This window comes from Sabethes cyaneus, chromosome 1 (assembly GCF_943734655.1).
Source record: "Sabethes cyaneus chromosome 1, idSabCyanKW18_F2, whole genome shotgun sequence".
NCBI classification, from domain to species: Eukaryota; Metazoa; Arthropoda; class Insecta; order Diptera; family Culicidae; genus Sabethes; species Sabethes cyaneus.
Genome location: NC_071353.1, coordinates 42367158 through 42389604, shown reverse-complemented (window position 1 = coordinate 42389604; position 22447 = coordinate 42367158). Strand labels below are relative to the sequence as shown.

At 38.4% G+C, this 22447-nt stretch overlaps 1 protein-coding gene across 1 annotated transcript; it reads right to left on the bottom strand.

Annotated features, from left to right (window-relative positions):
- Positions 1-934: 934 nt before the first annotated feature.
- Positions 935-15501, bottom strand: LOC128745613 (zinc metalloproteinase-disintegrin-like crotastatin). The gene is made up of 5 exons (XM_053842690.1): positions 15094-15501; positions 3008-3389; positions 2763-2949; positions 1069-2703; positions 935-988 (listed from the first exon to the last, which is right to left on the bottom strand). The coding sequence occupies exons 1-5, from the start codon at positions 15251-15253 to the stop codon at positions 935-937; spliced, it is 2418 nt and encodes an 805-aa protein (XP_053698665.1). The 5' UTR covers positions 15254-15501.
- Between the last annotated feature and the right edge of the window lie 6946 nt (positions 15502-22447).

Below are 22447 nucleotides of genomic sequence, written 5' to 3'. Positions count from 1 at the left end.
AAACGTGAAACAATTGCATTACAAATTAATTAAATTAATAAGATTACCATCAAAATTAACGATTATATCCGTTATCTTTCTCATTTTGTCATCGTTTCAATACAACTGGCAACCCGTAACTACTACTCATGCACGCACACTACGTAAACCATCATTTAACTTTCATTGCGAGCATAAAGCTTTGTGTTTTGTACAGCAGAGCTTTGAATTCCACGGTACACGCAAATACTACCATAGTAAAGATATTGTTGGGCATACCTTGCGTGTTTTTTAAAACTGAATATTGGCATGATTGAAACGAGCCGTTACCGGATGACATTGTCTGCGATTGAAACCATTTTTTTTTAAATTTTTTGATTTGTATAATAATTAATTAAAATGTTTTGATTTAGCTTTCAATTTGAATGAAATTTTTTGATTTGTTTCTCAATTTGAACAATATTTCGACCTCAACTTTGACATTATAAAAGCTGTTATTATGTCAAGTGCACTCAAGGGCACGCCAGTGACGATTATTTATTTAAGTTTATATATGTAATTTTTTAATGGGGCCACCCCAATAAACGCTAGTGATGTAACCTCTGCTACAACCATACAACTTTCGTTAAAGTTACGGCAACACAACGATTGTTGACTGAATTACTCGAAAACTTGAACATGGACTCTTTTAGGTTAAATAAAATACAACATAGTACTTTTAATTAAAAATCTTCTTTCATATGACTAGAGTTTATTCTGTTCTGAGTATTCGGCACACACTACACTTCACACGAAGAAATATGACTGGTATCAAAAATTTTATTACGGAAACCTACATCTGTTCGGTTACGGTCGGCATTTTGTCGTCAAAAAGTTGCAAGCTAAAATTCTAATAGGTATATGTACGCTGGTTTAGGAGTTCGAATATCTACTCGGAACGATGGCTTCTCTTGCACTAGGTTTCCGTGGCAAGCGACGAGGTTTTGATGAGGGCAGAGTAATGCATGTCCTGTATTCAACTGCAGATTGAGCTTTAGAATGCACAGACACTACACTGTCTCTGTAAGGATTTTCAAGTGCAGAAGGCACGTTTTTCAGTCTTGTAATTGGTGTAAATTGCGGTCCGCTTGTATCCCGAGTAGATGAATATAACTTCGGTGCCGAAATCTCTCGGATGACTGCGGAGTTAGAGGACAACGTATGAATTAGCTTATGACGGCCACGGGCGGGAGATTTAAAATTGGTAATACTGATAGAATGTTTGCACCATTCTGGTTGACAAAAGCGTACCATAACATAAGCAATGAATAGTGTCGTTACAACTATGCCGACAAATACAAGGGTGATTAAGAGGGCTTTGTATGTTTTTTTGGAAGCTGGTCCACTATCTAAAGATCCTCCGACTCCAGACTGATCACAGAAAGGTGGCGCGTAGCCTAAATCACAATGACAGTTTCCTTCGCTGTTGCAAACTCCGTGGCCGCTGCAATCTTTAGGACACAACCGACCAACTCCACGTTGTCTAAGACTTTCAAAATCCCAGCATTGCTGTTGATAACACATCTTATCTTCACCACATGGTGCTCCATCCGGCACCAGCATTGGTTGTTTGGCATCTCCAAGGTCTATGAACGCAGCATGACAGTTAATCACTTGCCTTCCCTTGACTGTACTGGCAATTCGTTCTTCCGTAAATACTTCAATTCCAAATTCAAGATTATTCTTGTTCAGCTGCTGGCAGAAAAGTAGTCCACACAAAATATCCTGCTCAGCACACCTTATAAAACTATGGCTATCACGGTCGTACCCGCAGTTTGCGTATTTCGTTCCATTTATATTCCTCACGTAGCAGATCTCATCCGATTCTTTCCCTGAAGGACCCCACAGCATTCGACACTGATCGTTTCTAGTTTTACACTCTCCCTCAATACAGTAAGCCCTACCTCCGGCACATACCTCTGCGTGTCGTTTAAAGACATCTTTCGGGCAATGCTCAGAGTTGCCGGTACAAAACTCCGGCAAATCGCATTCTCCGCGAGCCGTCCTGCATAGTGTCCCTGCCTCATACCACTGGCATACCTCTAAATCACAACATTCACCCATAGCACATACGGCACCTGGCCTTAGTTTACAACTCTTTGGATCACAGCATTGGTTATCACAAATCTCCTCCAACCCACAGTCACATTCTTCTCCTTCTTCCACGAATCCGTTTCCACAGCTCGCCGAGTGTACCACTTTTGGTCGGTTTTTCAAACACAGATGCAATCCCCTGTTGAACGCTAGCGTCAACTGTTCTAAACTACACGAGCTCCAATGTTTCAGTGACCGTTCCGGACTCATTGCAGTCATGATGCACTTTTGATCTGAGCAGTAGCATTCTTCATCCACATCGTGCTCCATATTAAAACTATGACCCATCTCGTGAGCGACTGTCCCTGCTTGTATGGCTATGTTATCCGTGTGTACCACTATAACTGCACCGGAGCTATTACTAGTGCACATTCCGCCTAGTCTAGCCTTACCAATGACATTGTCCTGGAACTTTACCGCTGTCAGTAATTGAGCATGATCGTTTGGATGCTGATGAAGTAGTTCTTTTCGCCGATATTGTAGAAAATTATTCAGTGTCACCTCTGCTCGTCGGTCAACCTGAATATGATCGATACGATCCCATACAACTACTCCGGTTAAGACGACAAAAATGTTTAACGGAGTAAAAAGCTATAAAAAGTAATATGGTATTAAACAACGACTGTGATGGGCCACAAAATATTAATTACCATATTAACATGATTTGCCACGTCCGTACAGTACCGATGTACCTTCCAAACATCGGAATCAAATTTATTATACAAAGAATTGTCCACCACCAGTACAAGTTCGACAAACTTCGAATGACGATTTGCATTGTAAGGACCGATTATCCGCGCTCTGTGGTTACGTTTCACTCGGTGTCGCTGTTTCAGTCTAAAATGTTCGATGGATTCGGTTTTTAATTACCTCAAAATTAAAGTCCAAAGCTTACCTTTGTATATAATGCTCTCCGGTCGATTCATCAAAATCTATCGAATAGGTATGGTGCGCGTCATAAACCGTCCCGCGAACCTTACCCTCGCAGGTCGATATGGCTGCCATGCTGTCTAGAACGCCCTTGATCCGGCCCTGGTAGTAACAATTCTCGACGAAATTCTCAACGATGGACTCATTTGGTTGGTGGCCTTGTCGCTCTATGAAGCTTTTACCCACTAGACTCGGTCGCAGTTCAATTCGAACCGTCACCTGCTCCGGATGCAGATGGTAGCTTAGAATGACGTCTCCGAAGCCCGATTGCGTGTGTTCCACTTTAGGCACAATACAATTGCGGTCACTGTCAACGGCATTTGAATCCGTTTCGTCGTTTGGCCAAGCTATAGAAGCGGGGTAGAAGAGCGAGATAAAATATTTAGAACACAGACTCTCTCAACGGGAAATGGTTTGCTCCTGTGGGAACAGTAAAACAGTATTAACTTTAGAAATGAAGTTCATTTTGATCGGGTGAAATGAAATGTTTACGTAGAAGTAATAAGTAATCATACATCTTCTGGTGGAAAAAGTCAGTGATAGTTGTCTAGGGTAGAATGCAATCATTGGCAGTGCATCTTATAGGACAGTTGGGCAATCCTTTGTTGTCTATGACTTCTGATATGCGATCAGAGTAGCGACACGATAAACAAGACCGATTTTAAAATCTATGTAGGGTTTATAGAAGCACAAATTCTCTCTGAGTATTATTTTTTGCTAGTACATACTAACTTCTCTTTGGGCAATGATTCAGACTGTCGCGATGCAACAGTTACTATGGTAACCTTAAAGAATACTAAATGCTCGAAGTGATGGAATCAGCTGATTTCGAACTCGTTAATATCGTCCTATTTGCTCCGTGAATTTAAGCAAATTTATTTAAACTGACACCTACAAACTACCGTGGCAGAGAGCTGTTTGATAATATGAACACTTTGTCATTTTGTCCTTCTGGTGTTGGGCAACTGAAGTGGGGCGGGGGGGCTTTCGAAAGAAAACAAAGAGATAAAAGCATTAACACTCATTTTTCGAGTACTGTAGGTTGTAGAATCCACAGTCAATTGAATTTATTAAAAAAAATTGACTTATTTCCCAAAAATTATTTTTTTGACCCCCGTTTTTCAGCCAATTTCAAAGGAGGAGTGACAAAAACTTAAAAAATAATTTGCAATGGCCTTACTCAAAATAATATTTTTGGCGGTTGTTTCGTTCTGGTAGAATGCTGGCCAAATATAACCTTCCATAAACAGAAATTACCGATTTGAATGTTTGTAAAATAAACTGTTTTAGAATTTTTTCGTAAACAATTTTTACACCGACAATGCTTTATGGCAGTTCACTTTGTTGTACACTCAAGTCTTTTTTTACACGGTTTGTTTTTTTCGATTAGTCGAAAACGGTGCAGCTAAGGAACTATTTACAATCTACGTGAGGAATGTCGAGCTACTCCCAAATGTATTGAGAAATAAATGAATGGTCTCTAAGTTTCCCCGTTCTTAATACTCAAAAAACTAAACCGTGTAAAAAAAGTACTTGAGTGTATTGCCCGTTTCTTTGGTAACAAAACGCGCTGCTCACTTTTTTGATAGTTTGAAATCGTCGCAGAAAGAATCTGCTTGACTGTATGTAAGTTATAAGTACATATTATGCTTGTCTAGCACGTAAGCTATTGATTTACTTGACAAAATAAACGATATTTGTCCCCGCGACGATTCTGGCGATGGTTTCGCCCGCGACGGTTATAATTCATCGCGTACGAAAGGGTGGGAAATTGATAATATCACAAGCAAAAACAAGCATCATTTCATTTTTTTGTTTTGACTTGACTTAGGGTAAGGAACGAGTTAAGCAGTGTCACCTATTTTAATCAGTTGAAAATAAATGAGCCGAAAATGCACTTTTTTATTCATATTTTTTAAATCTTTTGATAGGATCATCTTCACAAATCACTTAACCATACATTTGATTCACACAAACACAATTTACTGGGTTTCTGACAAGAAATATGATGAATTAAAAATTGTTGTCCAAAAACGTACATTTTTCAGCTGCTGAAGGCAATCGCCACCTCGCTACTAACGAATCTATCACATTTTTCAGCACTGATTACAACCACTCTAAAAGTCAAGCACTCAATTGTCACATACCATATTATTCACTCTCTTTTTTCTATTATCTAAGGCTTTGTCACTAGCCGAAAGTTTTATCATTTTATAACAAAACTAAAAACAAATTCTGAATTGACGGAACCTGTTCACCAATAGCAGCAGCTGCAGCAAAACTGATAAACTATCGTGTTGCCAAGACACTGTTTCGGTTCTGGAAATAAGAATTATAGGTTTGAAATTAACTGAAACCTCCAATGGTGAAAACGTGGTTCAATACTTTCAAGAGAAATGTATGTTCATAATTAATTTTTTTTTATTAAAAACAACAGAAAAGACAGCTTTTTCAATAATTTTCGAAGATTTTCTCAGTGATTTAATGAAGCAACGATGTGTTTCAATGTTATTTGCTTTGACAACACTGATATGTTTACCTCTTTTGTTCTTCCACCATCCTTATGAACAGCGAGTGAGACGTCAAACTCGCAGTTTCCCATAAGAACACTAGAGAATAAAAGAGACGACGAATACCGTTTGCCGAACGGTGCGGTGAGTGTATGCCTCGATAAACAATTTAGACAGATGGCATTTCACGCATCTATGCCGATACGCTATGCCGATTACGCATCAGATGCCGATTAGTAGGTCGTGGATAGGAACGCGAACTTACTGAATAGGGGGAAAAGTTCGAGGGATTTTTTACGGGGACGCAAAAAAATTCAGATTTCAGGATTGCTTAAAAAAGCACCTTGAGGGTGAAAATATGTTCGGTCTGATCAAAATTAGTTCCACCGCTCCAACTTTTAAAGCGGAAAATCAAAAGTTTAGCACAACAATAGTGTCTTCCAATGGTAACAGCTTGAAGAACTAAAGAGAGCAAGAAGATTGGTATGCTGATATCCCCCACTTAGTCAACCCATCGCTTGTAATAAGGTAAAACAATCAGTGACCCGCTTAGACTGCTTAAAACCGGTTCTTTACCCTACATGATTTGGGAAGTAATCTGCTCATGTGGCAAACAGAGTGCGCCGTTCGTAACTACCGGTACTGTAAACGGGCAGATCTACCTCAACGAGTGTCTACAGAAGCGTCTGCTTCCTCTGTTGAAGCAACACGAGTGCCCTACGATTTTCTGGCCGGATCTTGCTTCATGCCACAATGCAAAGGATGTCCTGCAGTGCTACGAAGCCAACGGAGTTGCTTTCGTACCCAAGGACATGAACCCGCCAAAGCACCGGAACTAAGGCTCATCGAAAAATACTGAGCTATTCTGAAGCAGGCACTACTAAAGCATCCCAAGGAGGTCAAATCTGAGAAAGACATGAAGAAAAAGTGGGTTTCCGTACAGAAGAAGTTGCAGCCAGAGGTTGTACATAACCTTAAGAGTGGAGTTAAGCGTAAGGTGCGAACATACGATGCTGGTAATGAAGTCGAATGAAATAAATATGCCAAATATGGTTATATTTTATTGTCTGAAAGTTTGAAAAGTATCGGTCAATTTACAAATTTTCTACAGCGTTTCTTCCGTGGTGCAATTTGATGTGGGACACCCTTTATTACGGGAGTTATTAATTTAGTGCGGACTTTTTGCCGTCTTTTAACGTTGCGGTCTTTCTGTTACAAACGTTACGGAGTTACTATTTAATAGTTCCTGCCTCAATGAGTGATTTACGGAGTCTTTAGAGCCTCCGTAATTAATGCATATAGTGTCTTCTTAGTCTTTTAAACACTCACACAAATCTTTTTTTTGCAAATTTTTCGTCACTTAATTATCGGATGAATTTTTTGGGTTAACAAACTTATTCTAGGTTTAACAAAAATGGAAAAATGCAATAAATATTCAAAATTCAAATAACAGCGCACACCAGCTGACCAATGAAATGGGCCTAAGACTTATCGACTTTGGCGCCAACATGGCCAACATGGACAAACTTGGCAGCACATGGTTATACGTAGCACCTTCTTCCAGCACAGACTCCTACACAAGTACACCTGGAGGTCATCCACCAAATCAGACAGAATCGCAGACCGGCTGTCTCAGACACTTCTCAGGCATTATCGACGCTAACGTTGATTGAGTTAGATCTCGTACGGCTGGAACAGCCAGACACCGCCGCAAATTACGCACATTCACTCTAAGCTGCATTGCAGGAAGAGCTTGACGAAGCTCCTCTCTAGGACTGTTGGAAGATTATCAAAACAGCCATTAGCAGTGTCACACGTCAAAGACACAAACAGAAGAAGATGCTGCGAAACCAAATCTTCCGGGACAAAAAGCGTTACCTGGAAGAGCAGGAATATGCAGAGTTGGAGCGGCTGCATCGTTCTCAGGAAACGCAAAAGTTCTACCAAAAACTGAACGGATCCGCAAAGGCTTGGTGCCGCGAGCCGAAATGTGTCAGGATAAGAATGGTAGTATTTTGCCGGACGATCGTGAGATGACCGATAGGTGGAAGCAGGCTTGGCATACACTTTTCGCCTTAATTTTGCTCTTTTGGTAACTGCTCCTCAGCCAAGCAGAATTTGAAAAATTGGTGTATGGGGCATTTGTAGAGCTAGTAATTATCTATAATATTGCTGAAGAAAGTGAAGTTTTATCTTTAATATTTACGGTGCTGTAGAGCAGCAATGCCGTTTGTAGCAAAAAGAGCGCTCTTTTTGCTACCGAGAGGGTAGCAGCGTTATAGCACCATAAATACAAAATATTGTAGATAATAACAAATTCTACAAACACTCCATACATCACTTTTTCAAATTTTGCTTGGCTGAGGAGCAGTAATCAAAAGAGCAAAATCGAAGCGAAAAGTGTATGCCAAGCCTGGGTGGAAGCAGTACTTCGATGAAGTACTATCTGAATGGCGCTCAGGCGGAGAACCATGGCGGCGGGGAAAGCGTGTTCAACGGTGCTACGAACGGGAAAGATGTACCAGCCCCAACGATAAGCGAAGATAAGCAAATCATCAAGCAGCTAAAGAACAATAAATCAACTGACAAAGATGGCATCGCAACGGAGCTGGAACCAGCCAAGCTGATCATTTGTATGCACCGGCTAATTGTTGGAATTTGGGATTCGGAACAGCTACCGGAGGAGTGGAAAAATGGGGTTATCTGCACGATCTACAAAAAGAGCGACAAGTTGGACTGTGAGAATTACCGAACGATCCGCGTTCCCAGCATCACCTACAAAGCGCAGTCTCAAATCATTTTCCGCCGACTATCACCAATTGCAAACAGATTTGTGGGAACTTCGTCGAAGGTAGATCCACAGACGAACAGACGTAACATTTCGAACAAATTTTCTAACAAAACATCGTTTCAGTGACACCCCTAAAACTTGGAAAAAATACTAGCATCACCTGGTGTTGTCTTCGCGCTACGCTAGAGTAGGTTGCTATAAATTTAGCAATGCTATTTATTTACTTGTATATTATCTGACAACAGTGCCAGCGTAGGTGATCGACGTTCTTGCGCAGCGACTTTTGTTTGAGTCTTGGCTTAAGCGAAAATTTGAAATGATCGTTTTTATTGACGATGCAATGAGGCTTCAGTGTTACGTCTGTTAGTCTGTGGTAGGTCTATAACGGATCCAATATTTACACTGCAGCAGATCCTCTAAAAGGGCCGTGAATACAGAATTTCCACGCACCATTTGTTCGTTAACTTCAAAGCCATTGACCGGAAAGAGTTATGGAGAATCATGGACGAGAACAGCTTCCCAGGAAGCTCATCAAACAGATTCAATCGAATCACACAGAGGGCTTCGTCAAGGTTATGGTCTCTCATGCCTGGTGCAAGGTTAGTCAAGAGAGGTTTTCTGATGTTCAAATTTGTTTTTCACCCCCGCTGGTTACCCTTGACGATCACCGAAATTTTCAAAGCGGAAACTGTTGAATGGATAAACAACGTCGATGGTTGCTAACCAATCCTACCGCGCACTTCTGTTCTACAAACTGTGAAAACTAGATCACCTATTTTAACTCACCTTGGCCTGGTGTTCAACATAGCGCAGCGCTACAAGGTGTTATGAACCGAGCGGATATCAACACGCGGGGCACGATCTTCAACAAATCTAGTCAATTCGTCTATTTTACCGATGACATGGATATGATCAGCAGAACATCTGTGGCAGTGGTTGAAGAGTACACCAAACTAAAGAGCGAAGCAGAAATGATTGGGTTAAAGGCTGATACGTCTAAAACACAGTACGACGAAGTACGAATCGACGGCGATGACTACTTCAGGTTGATGAATTTGTCTACCTTGGCTCACTGGTAACGGCGGACAATGATCTCGGCCGTGAGATTCTGAAGCGTCTTATCAGCGGAAGTCGTGCTTATTATAAGCTTCACAAGAAATTGCGGTTGAGCAGGTTAATCCCCCGTCAAAGTATATCCTATACAAGACGCTTATTATATTGATTGTTTTCTACGAGCATGAAACATGGACAATGCTCAAGGAGGACTTGCGAGTACTCGGAGTTTTCGAAAGACGAATGCTAAGAACGATCTTTGGCGGCGTACAGGAGAACAGAATATGGAGGCGGAAGGCGGAGCCATGAGCTCGCACAGCTGTATATGGCGAATCCAGTATCCAAAAGGTGACTGAAGCTGGATTTATACGGTCGGCAGGGCATGTTGCAAGAATGCCGAACAATTAACCTGCAAAGATTTTGTTTCAGCATCAGCATCTTTGGCTCGAGCAGCACGTTTCTTGTTGTTTGCTTCAAATCCGGTAGGAACAAGACAACCAGGAGCACCGTGATCAAGATGGTTAGACCAGGTAGAGCGAAATCTGGCGGCAAGTACTTGGTGTCCGAGAAATTTGAGAGCGATAGCCGGCAACCGAGTTATCTGGAGAAACCTTGTTTGACAGACTTTGTCTTAGGATGGCAAGCCACTTAATCGCAATGAATCTTTATGCATTGAGGCTCAAAAGCGCACAATTAAAATCTACAAATCCAATGTCAACTGAAGGCTGCTTCCCTGTTAGTACTGGGCTGGTAATAGCAAGTTTGGAAGATGCAAATACCCAGTGATTGATATCTTTTTTTGTTCGCTGTGTTTACGATAAAACGTTTGTGTTTACTTTGTTGAAAGGCAGAAGGGGAAGTTAGTTCGTTTATTTTCTCTAAATACTCACAAATTAGGTTACATTAATAGTTAGGTACATTTACATGTTATTTATTGAATGCTGACAATGCAAAGACGGACAATATGTGAAAACAGAACTGACATTAAATGTTTCAAAATTAGGTAATAATTGAAAACCCATGCTCATGCTTAACACTTAGCTTCGCTGTTTTTCTGTATACTGAAAATATTTCTTTATTTTTCATAAATTACGTAGGCTGTTATTTAATTAAGTACTGTCTGAAATTATTTTTCAAGCCCGCAAAATTTGCGTAATAGATTGAGGATAGAAAGTAGGGGGAAGTCGAACACTTTAGGTTTTTAAGATAAAACACAAAAAATACCGGCTTTATTACTTATATTTACACTTTAATGTAGAGAGAAACAATACTATAAGCAAAAAAATACAAAGCAACAAAATTTGCACTACAAGGTTGATTTTGAAAGTAGATAGTATTTTGAGTACAAATTAGCTCAAATCGAAAGCTGCTCGGACATGATAAACTGATCTATTAAAACCAGCTTCAATAGAAGAAAAAGATCCTAGAACAATTTAAAACTCCAGCACAGACCTTGTGACTCCAGTCCTGGCAGGTTTGCTGTATAAATGTTGAATAAAGATCTATTCACATAATTTTTTTGTTGAGAGTGCTGGTAATGTGGAATACATGCAGAAATGTACGCGGTAACTCCATTTACAAGGCATATTTATTTATTTATTTATAGAGTAGGGCGGGGCATAAGTGCGATGTTTGAAGTTGTCATCAATTTTCGGGAGATATAAAGAAGGACAACAACGTAATATATTTTATAGTGATGCAGTAACTCAATGACTTCACATTCAACTATAAATCATCTGCGGTAATAGTGTTTTGCAAAATAAATTCTTCTTTCTTCGGATCAAGTGCAGATTCGCACTTTTACCCCACTAGCGGGGCAAAAGTGCGAATACCGCGGGGCAAAAGTTCAAAGCTAGAATCCACGAAATTAGCCCATCAGTAGTTAAGTTTCGGTAAGGAATATTCTCAATTTGCACCTTTTCTATTTTGCGCTGGTGTATTGCAGCTTCCGTTAGATCGAAACTTTTCCAAACGTTTGTTTTTTGTTTCATCAGCAGAAACACATTGTTTTTCTTCGGCCAACATCTGTAGAGCACACAGTTTTCTGCAGATCTTTCATTTCTAGTATCTGTAAAATAGTGCCTAAAGCTTTACATAATAAGCTATACATTTTTGCCTCGTCCATGAATCGCACTTTTGCCCCGTCCGTAAATCGAACTTTTACCCCGCTAGGCGCTTGATGGGGTTAGATTAAATTACGGAAAAGCGAAATATATTTTGTAAATTATTTTCACCGTATTTTCAAAACAGATATGTGAGTGATGTAAAACGCTGCTACAAATTTTCAACAAGTAATATCCTCCTGTTGATATCTTATTTGCCGTAGAACGAAAAATTACATCAAAACCGCCCTAAAATAACATTTGCACATAACTCAGTAACTATGCTTCATAAGCAACCAAAGTTTACGTTAGTTTGAAGCTGTTAAAGTAGTCATCCATCCATGCCAATGTAGAAATTTTACTCGGAATCTGCACCGATATCTCATTGAATCGCACTTTTACCCACATCGCACTTTTACCCCTCCTTACTCTAATACATATATCACATATCGATAGATTGACAATTTTTGCTGATATTTTAATATAATTTTTTCTGATTTTTTCTACGTTTTGAATTGCTTAATTAGTTTTATTTTACATAGGAATCAAAGATATAGCAATTCTAGATGAAGTAAGTATTTTGCTGATTACTTTACTGTCCGCCCAGCAAACATTTTCGTACGTATATCAAAGTAACAAATATGATATATGTACCGATATATATCTAGAAAAATCGCATTCGATGCACGAAACCAGCATATGCGTACTGTTTTGGAGGCGATATACATACTATAAATTATATGAAAACAATTCACATTCATAATTATTTGTTTACGATGAAATCCGACTCAACATGATTAGTTTCATAATGCTATACAATTCTGTGACGTATGTGAATCAGTTACTATTATTTTGTACGAATAAATGTAAACTAGGGTGCGCTTTATTAAGCTTTATGTACGATTTCGAGTTTGTTTAGCGATATTTAAGATGATTTTCACACATTGTTATACGATTTGTGGTTTGCTGGGCGGTCATAGAGGACAGGTTGGTGTCCGGCCATAGAGGACACGACTCAGTTTTAAAAAATTAAGTTCTTTCTTAAAAATCTTATATTTTAATATCAAATTTAAACTGTTTCGAAAGAGGTGAACCAGTCGCAGGCTGAAAACCTCTCAAATATAGGATAAAAAAACAGTTTCGAACAAATAACTTTATCAAGCCAACGTTCAGAAATGTCGCATCTTTTATTTATTAAAAACATTTGCAACTGCACTTTCATGAAATTTACTCGATTCTATCTGTTTTAATGGTTGAACCGTTCAACAGTTCTCATTTGTTTACTTTTTGAAACAAAGACATCATAATTAGGATATCATGAAATTTTGCAATTTAGGGTAATTTGCCAATTGTTGCATACCTAACGCAGGAACTTTCAGTTTTTCTTATCTCTTGGGAAACTATTACGTTACTTATATCAAATTTTTTCCTGTAAACAAAATGACCTTTCAGTAAAACATTATGTATGTTTTTATAGCATGAAATATTTCATATATTATGCAATTAGAGTTTTTGTCTCACATCATAGAGACCCAATTGTTGCCCACTTGTTTAACATCATTTGCCTAATATTGCACACGTTCAACCCAATTGTTGCACGGCAAAGAAAAATATTAAATTAGGAGAATTGCCAAGCACAGAAAATTGATATATAAAGAAGAACTCCTTAAAAACCGATTTACTAAATATACGTACCGTACCATTAGCATTTTGCCACATTTATTTCAATCATCACCGAACAATGGTTTACTTGAATATAAGTTTACTTGGTACAAATGATTGCATTGATTGAATATATCTATTCATTATAATGAAATGATACATTTTTTCCGGTGTCTTTCCTTTTTCAAATTTAAACGCAGTAGGTATATATTTTTGTTTGAGATTTTGTTTTTTCAAAAGCAAAGTTTCTTGATTTTTTTACATTCGAGCAAATAAGCAAAACCTCGACTTTAAAATTCTTTTAGCCAGAACATAACTTTGTCCTCTTCCTTTAATAGAGGCTGAGGCATTGCTTTACGTTATAATCTTTGTTTCTCAAGAAATTTTCATAACAAACCTCCGCACACATTGTTCCGCTAATCGACTGCGGATTACGGATACGAGAATTATTTCCCATTCACGAAAATTGTAACATGCCGGTAATATCAGTATGTTTTTGTAAATTTAGTGTTCAAAGAAATCGATAATTATTGGTTTTGTTTCAATCGGACATCCAAATAGTGGTAAAATTTCAATACGAGTTGGATCAAGCAAGAATAGTAAAGCAGGACCAAGTTTAGCGGCATTTGCGGATGGTGTGCAGGAAATGGACAAAATCCAAAGTTTTTTCCAATTATTAACCAATATGCATTAGAACACAAAAATAGGAACATATAGTTATTTATTTAATCAAACATTATAAATACAGGTATTTTGAAAGGGATAGAAAGTAATATGAGGAAAATTTGCTTTTTGTTGAGATCTAAAAGCTTAAATTTGATGAGTGATTCCTTAAACCAAACTGTAAGCTTTCGGCGTATTTTGGCTCTACTAAGAGTCAGATTTTATGAGTGAATTTTTCCATGCCAAACATTTGTTTGCTAACAATCATGTTTACACATATTTGAAGGTAATGACATATATTTGTGTTTTGACCGTTTGGAGTGCTGCGATAATATTGATATTCTCAGATATTATTCAAAAACCGCGAAGTGGGCAACAATTGGGTGGTGAGCAACAATTGGCAAACTACCCTACTATTGTTCCATGCTTTCCGAATATTTTTATCAATCTTTGTTTTTGAGAAATCTTAGTGTCCGGCCATAGAGGCTGTCCGGCCAGAGATGACTTCCCCCTATTCACACATTTCAACCATGACTTCTCATAGAAAGCCGTATTTGATAAATGGTTTTCGGAAGATTTTTAAAATTATTTTTCATGAACGATAAAAATTTGTCTGTGCATTTGAACTAAAAAAATCAAGCATTGGCTTGCATGCAATGTCAACATAATTTTATAATCAGGCGCGTTGTGTTCTGCCGCATCTCACATTCTTCTGTTCACAGTTCGTCATCATCATAATGAAGTCCGTAAATAAAATTTACGCCAATGTGTGAAAGGAAACGGAATGCACAACAGTTCCGGTTATGCTAGCTGTGTAGTTTATTAATATTGAATTGTAGAGTACATTGGGGCCCAATTGTTAAAAAATATGCCGCTAGATACAATTTTATCTAGATTATGTAGCTCCGCACCATATTTCTTGTAACTTGTAAGTGCTCTAATTTGCACTTTATGTTCAAGGTACAAATAATGTAATCATTTTTGCCAGAGCGTATAAAAATGCCGTGCAGCACTATATAACGTTTATAGGCCAAAGGGTACCAGACGTGGACGTCATTTTTGTTATCAAGAAAGGAAGTGCTCATGTTAGTCTCGGATGAAGTTTTTATTAGAGTACGTGTCTGTAGCTCGCACCATGTCGTTTGAGATTAATTCGACTGCGTGGCACCAGCCTGAAGTTGATACGGTAAGGCAACGGCATCGTCCGACGTGGCGGCGTCGTCTTCGGTGCATTTGGGTGAGCCTCCCACAAATTGGTACAACGACTTACCTTCATTTGAATCTTTGTCCGTTTGATGCGAACGGTGATGGGTCAAGCCTTGCACCGTTAGGTTGTAAGAAATGCAAAGCAGAACAAGTAGATGCAAACTCTGCGCTCGCCGACTGCCAGCTGCTTCCATAACGGTTAACAAATTTAAATCCAATTGCATCCTTGGATGGAGAAAGTAAGGTGCAAATCTGTCAAGCTAGCATGTTGGCCAGAATCTCGATCCGGGCAAAACAATTTGTTGGCTCGATTCCACGAAAATTCAACTACATTCGATGATTCTCACGGTCGCGCACTTTATAGTGAAAAAAAAACTATGTTTTTCCTACTGTACCTAACCTAGATTCAGAATCTTAGTCACGATGCACGATGGGAAAACACCTTCGCAGGGGCGAGAAAAACACGCTTCGAATGACTGCAAGGTGAAACAAAAAACTGTCGCTTATTAATGTCGAATAAACTACCGGCAGTGAATAGGGATTTTACCGACCGACCATTGGCTTCTAGTCTCTTTGAGCTTCATTCTATTACTGACGATTGAGTGGAACTCGACTTAGCTCGAGACGATCCTGACCTCCCATACACGACGACACATCCGCAGCTCTGGCGACTGGCAAAATCGGAACGATGTGCTACCATTGACTGGGAGAGAAAAAAAAACACGATACGAGAAAATATACTCCTTTCGGAAGCACACCACCCGCGGCAGCAGCAGTGCAGCTAGACACGGAGGTTGCGGTGTATGAGTTGCAGGGATTTTGTCTAGCATACATTAAGCGTAAAAGGAGACGCCTACCGTTACTAGCGTGCTGCTACCGACCAAGCGTCTCCTCTTATAGATTTCTTTCTTTTTTTGTTAGGCAAGCGATGCACAGTGAAGGATCGTGTCTGTCGTATTGAATATAGCAAATTTTGAATTAATCATTTTGTATTACCATCTATTTCTGTGCATTTTACTCAACATTGTATTTTTTTAGGTTTTTATATTTTACTCTGTTTCGTCGTGATGAACTTTTAATACTATAACAACGCACTTCACTGTAAGCACAACTCAGTGTACGCATGAGTAACGTTGGTTTACATGTAATTCGTATCCGTTTTTTTCTCAACACAACATCGGAGACCTACCAAGTAATATTCCACTAACAGCATCACGCGTCGTCGAATAAAGGCGTTCGTAACAGCTCATTATTACTGTACATGACTATTTGCTTATTTGTCAGTCGCAGCTGCAGTCGTTGCCGCATGTTTTGTTGTCGCGCTTCTGTTTATAAGTTCGAGTGGAAGATGACCCTGTAAAAAAGGAAGCAACACAAAGCAGCTTTAACTCCATATAAGCCCCAAAAGGAAACTCACATGCTTTCGAACCATCCCTAGCAAACCGTCACCTATCTTTTCTAGTCTCGATGACATTAACGGAAATATATATTTAATGCCACCTTTTTTATGTCTAGTACAAAATGAAGACGAATCGTGCCGAATTCTTCATGTTGTGGCAGGTCATGGTGTACGGTTAACTGCTAGAGCTTTTCTTTTGTTCTAGCTCCGAATTGCATTCTTTGTCGCGTGTCAAGCAGTGGGCTTGCCGCTCCCAGTATATAACTCCTCCGAAATACATATATAAGAAGTTTGTTAGTTTGAAAATTTTTGCAACAAGACTGACTTTAACTCGGCACTAGCCTTCTAGGAAGTCTGGAGCAATATGGAATAACGAAACGAAAATGTATCCCACTCACCACCCACACATAACTGGTTATACAGCTGCGGCAAACGGGACTCTTTTTGATTTGGTAACCTTGCCCACTCGTTCTCAAGCTTATTTTCAATACGAAAAGGTATAGGTTCAAAATTTTGACAGTTTACGTATTAGTTAACTCCCAAATTTTAATTTTATTTTTTTTGCATGTTATTTGCGGATCCGGATACCTTAGCTAGAACATAAAAAATTCTTTTTCTCTAACAAACTTTCTCATCCACCTTTGCAAGTTGCGATCTTGACAACCGAGTCACGGTCGTCCTTGCTCTCACTCTCTTCTGCATTTCCATGGTACCACCGAGAATTTGTTGGCCAGGAATGTGTTTTCGTGTGATACATACCACGGGTGGTCTTGGGGCCCTATATATTGCAACGATGCTTCGGTTTTGCTTCGTAAGTACGAAAAAAGGTTCTTTGTCTGGCCGGGATTTCTCCTGCTTGCAAATGCAATCGAGACACTTTTTAACCGCTAAACTATGGCATAAATTTCGGGCGTCGTCACAGTGAACCAACTTGGCTGTGCCAAGTTCAATGCTACTATTTCCTTAGGTACATGAATGTCTGAAGGCGTTTGGTGACCGAGTGGCTCGTAGAGCACGAAGGAGTGGACTGATTATATGCAAGTCGTAAAGAGTTCTTTATCCTAATTCTGTTTCACCACGAGCAGGTCGATGACTCAATGGTCTTATTGTTCGCGACAACAGCAACGATGGTGAAGAAAACGATAGCAGTTCGGCTCGAGACTGCAGCTGCAGAATTCTTTGTGCTGGTCGTCGCAATAAAAAAATTCGTGCCAGCAGGTGCGCTTCATGCAGGACATGTTGTTGTAACGATTCCTGTGATGTATTAGAAATGTTGGAACTCGTAAAAATGAAAAATACCAATCGGCAATTTAAGGAAATTTATGCAGCTATAAAAGTAAATAGGTATATTAATATTAATTGTTTGACAAAATAAATAAATAAGTTACTATCTTATTGGAGTAGTAAGCCAAGAATGACGCACTTTACTGAACAGAAAAGTGAAAATTTAAATATTAAAGAGCCATTCCAGGCAACTAGCAAAATGATTTGTCTCGAATAATTTTGATAAGAATGAAATTTATATCTCAAACACTACCTTTTGGATCAAAATGACATCAATGGAAAGGTTATGGGAAATTAAGTGTGTTTCCTGAAAAAAATTACACTGAAACTTTGCATTGCGCGTTGTTTTATTAAAAACGCTGCCACTTGAGATTGGTACAGATCGCCCCGTGGTAACGAGTATATGAATCAGTAAAAAAGATCTGGGAAACGTGATCTGGATTGGATTTATTGTGATCAAATTATACACATTTCTTTCTAAGCCTAATATTTCCGGAGATATAAGCAAAAGAAAATAAAAGGGCTTAGCAGAAACCTCTTTTCTTTAAAAAGAAGGTGCTGCTATTAATCGTGATGAAGACCAACCGGTACCAAATTTAGGCTTTTTATTTTTTGACGTAAAACGAACAATCTGACCAACTTTGGTTTAAATCCGTGAAGATCGATTACTTAGCTATCACATATACTTTGCGTAGAATTACCCTAATACTTACGTGAATATTAAATTTTAAATTTGTCATTTCTCTTCTCTTTTCCCTTTCCAGTTTTCGTCTTTATCTAACTCTATTTATCTCTTTTTGTTCTCTTTTTCCGTCCTTCGATTTTCCATCTTCAACCCGTTTTTCCGTCTTTTCTGTCTCGTTTATTCTGTTTTCAGCTTCGTTTTCCCATCCCTTTGTGGTTTTCATCTCTCGTTTTTCATCCTTTTCCGTTTCCCCTTTTTCTTTAGTACGTATTTCCTGTTACCGTTTTCCCGTTTTTTGTCCAATCTTTCTCCTTTTTTATCCCGTTCGACCACTTTTTTCCGTTTACCTCATTCCCTCTATCGCGTTTTTCTTTTTTCTTTCGCTATAAAAGGGGAAATCTTTTTGTTTTCTCTTGTTTTTTTTCGTCTTCCCATTTTTGTCTTCTTTTTCCTTTTCGTTTTTCCCTGTTTCGCTTTTCCGCTGTTTCCACTTTCTGTGTTTCTTTTCTCTTCATTTCATACCCCGTTTTTCGCCTTTTTTCTGAGTCCTGATTTTCTTCGGTTCCATATTTCATCTTTTTTCTTCCGTTTTTTATTCGTTTTCAGGTCCGTTTTCCACTTTCGTGTCATGTTTTTTTATTATTTTCTGTCCCTTTTCGACTATTTCGACAACTTTTCGCTTTTTAACTTCTTTTCTATCCCGTTTTTCTTTAGTTCAATTATTCCTTTAATGTCCTGCTTTTGTCCTTTTCTATTTTTTCGTTTTATTTTCTCTGTTACATAGCTCCATCTTGTTTTCCGTTTTCATTTTTTTCTACATTTTTTGCATTTCCTATTTCGTTTTTAATCTTTTTTTGTTCTCGGTTACTTATTTTCATTCTCCCGTATTTGCTCCTGTTTTGTTTCGTTCTCCTTTTCTGTTCGGTTTAATCTCGTTTTCTTCGATTTCTTTATAGGTTTTCCTTCTTTTTTCTTATTTTTCTTCTTTCCTCTTACGTTAATCATTTTCTGCTCAATCTGCTCATGTTATACCTTTTTTCCTCTTTTTCTGTACCGTTTTCTCTTTCCATTGTTTTATCGTTTATTTTTTGTTCCGTTTTCCCTTTCACTCTGTTACGTTTTTTTTTCATGCCAGTATTTCTTCTTTTTGTGTCTCTCGCGTTTTTCCTCTTTTTCTATCCCGTTTTTCCAGTTTTTGTTGTCCTTCGTGCTCTTTTCCGTTTTTTCTCTTTCTGTCTTCTTTCTCCTTATTTGCTTCTCTATTTTGAAAGTAGCAGGAGATGGACTGTACCCAAGTAACACACAAAACAAGTTAGAAAATAATATTCGTGGAAAGTAGTTGCTTAAGAGTAGGGGCAGGGCGGTAAAGACGGACACCTTAAGGTAAGAATCAATATCTACTCAAATATAACTGTATTGATCGCAATTTTCATACAAACTGAACCTTTAAGTCTCTGTCTAATATAGTTACAACGTGTGCTAGAAAATTTCTTCCAAAATTTATACTTTTTTAATATTATAAACATTATGTATAAATCAGAGTTTCTGCGCATGGGCGGAAAAGACGGACACTTGATATGGGAAAGCGGACACTCGCGAAAAGGTATCAGGCGTCGACGAATTATCAATATTAAGAAAGATTTACATATTTCATCATGTATTTGGGAAAGAATTGGCTTGGGACAACCCCCTTTCCGATCACCCCTCTGAGCGAGGAAATAAAATGGTTCCCTTTTATATTCTTCAATATTTTAATTGATGATGAATTAATCGTTTGTAAAAGTTGGCCTATTCCAACTGTGAAATGACTTCTGGATACTTTTACATATATAATATGTAAGTATTTGCAATTTTAATCGTTGTTGGGCAAAATGAATTCTAAATCTTTGTGTCCGTCTTTCCCTACCTTCGGGTGTCCGTCTTTCCCGGCTCGGATACCATTTTTTCAAACTTTAATAACTTTTTACTGAATATTCAAAAATTCACCAGATTTCCAACGGACTGTCAGTGGACGGTCAAACTAACGTAATGTCGTCGATATAGCACGAAAGTATTGCTTTTTAACGATTTACCAGCTATTTTCTTCACACACAAAATTACATCGGTTAGCTTATCTACGCATTTTTTCTTTTTGCTTATAAGTTTGACAGCTGCGCTGCTAAAAATCGGCAGTTTAATTCAAAAGTGTTCATTCAGTCTATGGAAACATTTCCCATCATTGGTTTGCTTCAAAAAATTATTGTTTATGAAATATGACAAGTGTCCGTCTTTCCCGCAGTGTCCGTCTTTACTGCCCTTCCCCTACTATAAACGTACTTTGAAAACATATGTCGTTATTATTAAGGTTTTGAGATGTTTTGGGATAACATGAATTTATTTGACAGCTCATAACAAACGTATAATGTTTGTTTTGTCAACATGTCAACACGAAGTTTTTATTATGTCTCCATTACTAAATTTAAACTACTGGAAGAACAAGTTGTAGCTTATGCTATAATAACGTTTTAAACTGGTATGAAATAACCTGATACATACTTCTTTCAATTATTGTTTCATTAGACTTAATTTTTTTGCGCTTTTCAGGTAATAGAGAAGTTCTGATATATGTAATATTATACTCTTCTATAACAAACTGTGTTGCTTGGGTAATGAGCATCGGTGATCCATTTGTGAAGAAAATTAACCAATATTTAGCCCTCTAGGGGGTAACATTGTAAAAACGATGCAATCAAGCTAATGACTATTTTTTCATGGAAGTACATTCAAAAGAAGCTCAAGTGTTGATTTTCGTGCAAAAATAGTTGTCTGGAGGAGCGCCAGGTCAAAAAAGTCTAATTTTTCTTTATATTTCCCCATATCTAACGCTCTATCCAGATATTTTTTTAACTCAGTTATATTACAAAATTGAAATGAAACATACAAATTACACATACAAAAATTTTGCGGTCAATCATTTTGTTCTAGATGTTCAAAAGTAAACATTCCCTTGTCGCGCAATAATTTTTTTCGGAATTGCCCTGAATACAAAATACGAAAAACAAATACAAAAATTTAATAGATAATAACTTTTGAATGTATGCAAAATGTTGTGATATTAATATCAAAATTTCGAAAACAGGTACTGATAAAGCCTGCAAGTCGTAGGCGAAATACGTATCTGACGCGAATAAATCGAATAAATAAAAATAGCAGGTTAGATAATGCTTTAGTCCATCCAATGCCAGAAAAGCGACTGCGATCTTACGCGCTATTCAGATGCCTGATTTGGACCTATCTATCATCGAACGAATCAGCTTAGCCAGTTTCTTTCATTTGACTGAATCGTACGTCGCCTTAAAGTCAAAAAAGTCTCTCACAAAGATAGTTTGATATTCACTGACAAAAAACTCTGGTTCCTTTTTAAAAAATTCTCATATCCTCTATATACGAAGCGGTTGCATCGTTCTCAGGAATCGCGAAAGTTCTACCAGAAACTGAACGGATCCTGCAAAGGCTTTATGCCGCGAACCGAAATGTGTTGGGATAAGAATGGTAGTACTTTGACAGACGATCATGACAGTGACGTAGCCAGGATTTTCGGTCGGGGGGGGCCAAGTCATTTTTTTTATTAGAGAAGTTTTAAACTTAAGAGGTTCACTCGCCTCTGGAGGGAGGCCAAATCAGTATGCAGAATGTTCTTTCGAATTAATTAATTAATTTGTTTACCTCAGGTATTCAGGTAACACAAGTAACTTTCTAATGGTTTTCATAAGTTTGCGTTTGCTCCTCACGATCTCTGTCCTCCTTCTGGCGCTTTTTCCTCTTCAGGATCATGGTCAACTCATTCCGCGCTTGTCGATTCTTGCCCAAATTCTCTCTCGTGGATTTGATTAGATAGTTTTCCCAAGCTCTTCTTTTCCTGCAATTTTATCGCTTGTTGGCATTCCCCGTCAAACCAATCATTTCGTGCACTCGATGTATCCACTCCTAGCACCGTGGTTGCCTTGTTGACGGCCGAGCGTATCATACTCCATCCGTTTTCGAGGGTTGAAGCATCTAGCTCCACAGAAG

Excerpts from the sequence above, each read along its gene's own strand:
- LOC128745613 (XM_053842690.1), bottom strand. The coding sequence starts at position 15,253 with ATGCAATTGGATTTAAATTTGTTAACCGTTATGGAAGCAGCTGGCAGT. Across the intron at positions 2,704-2,762 it reads TGGCAAATCATGTTAATATG|CTTTTTACTCCGTTAAACAT; the intron begins GTAATTAATATT and ends TACTTTTTATAG. Across the intron at positions 989-1,068 it reads CAATTACAAGACTGAAAAAC|GACATGCATTACTCTGCCCT; the intron begins GTGCCTTCTGCA and ends AGTTGAATACAG.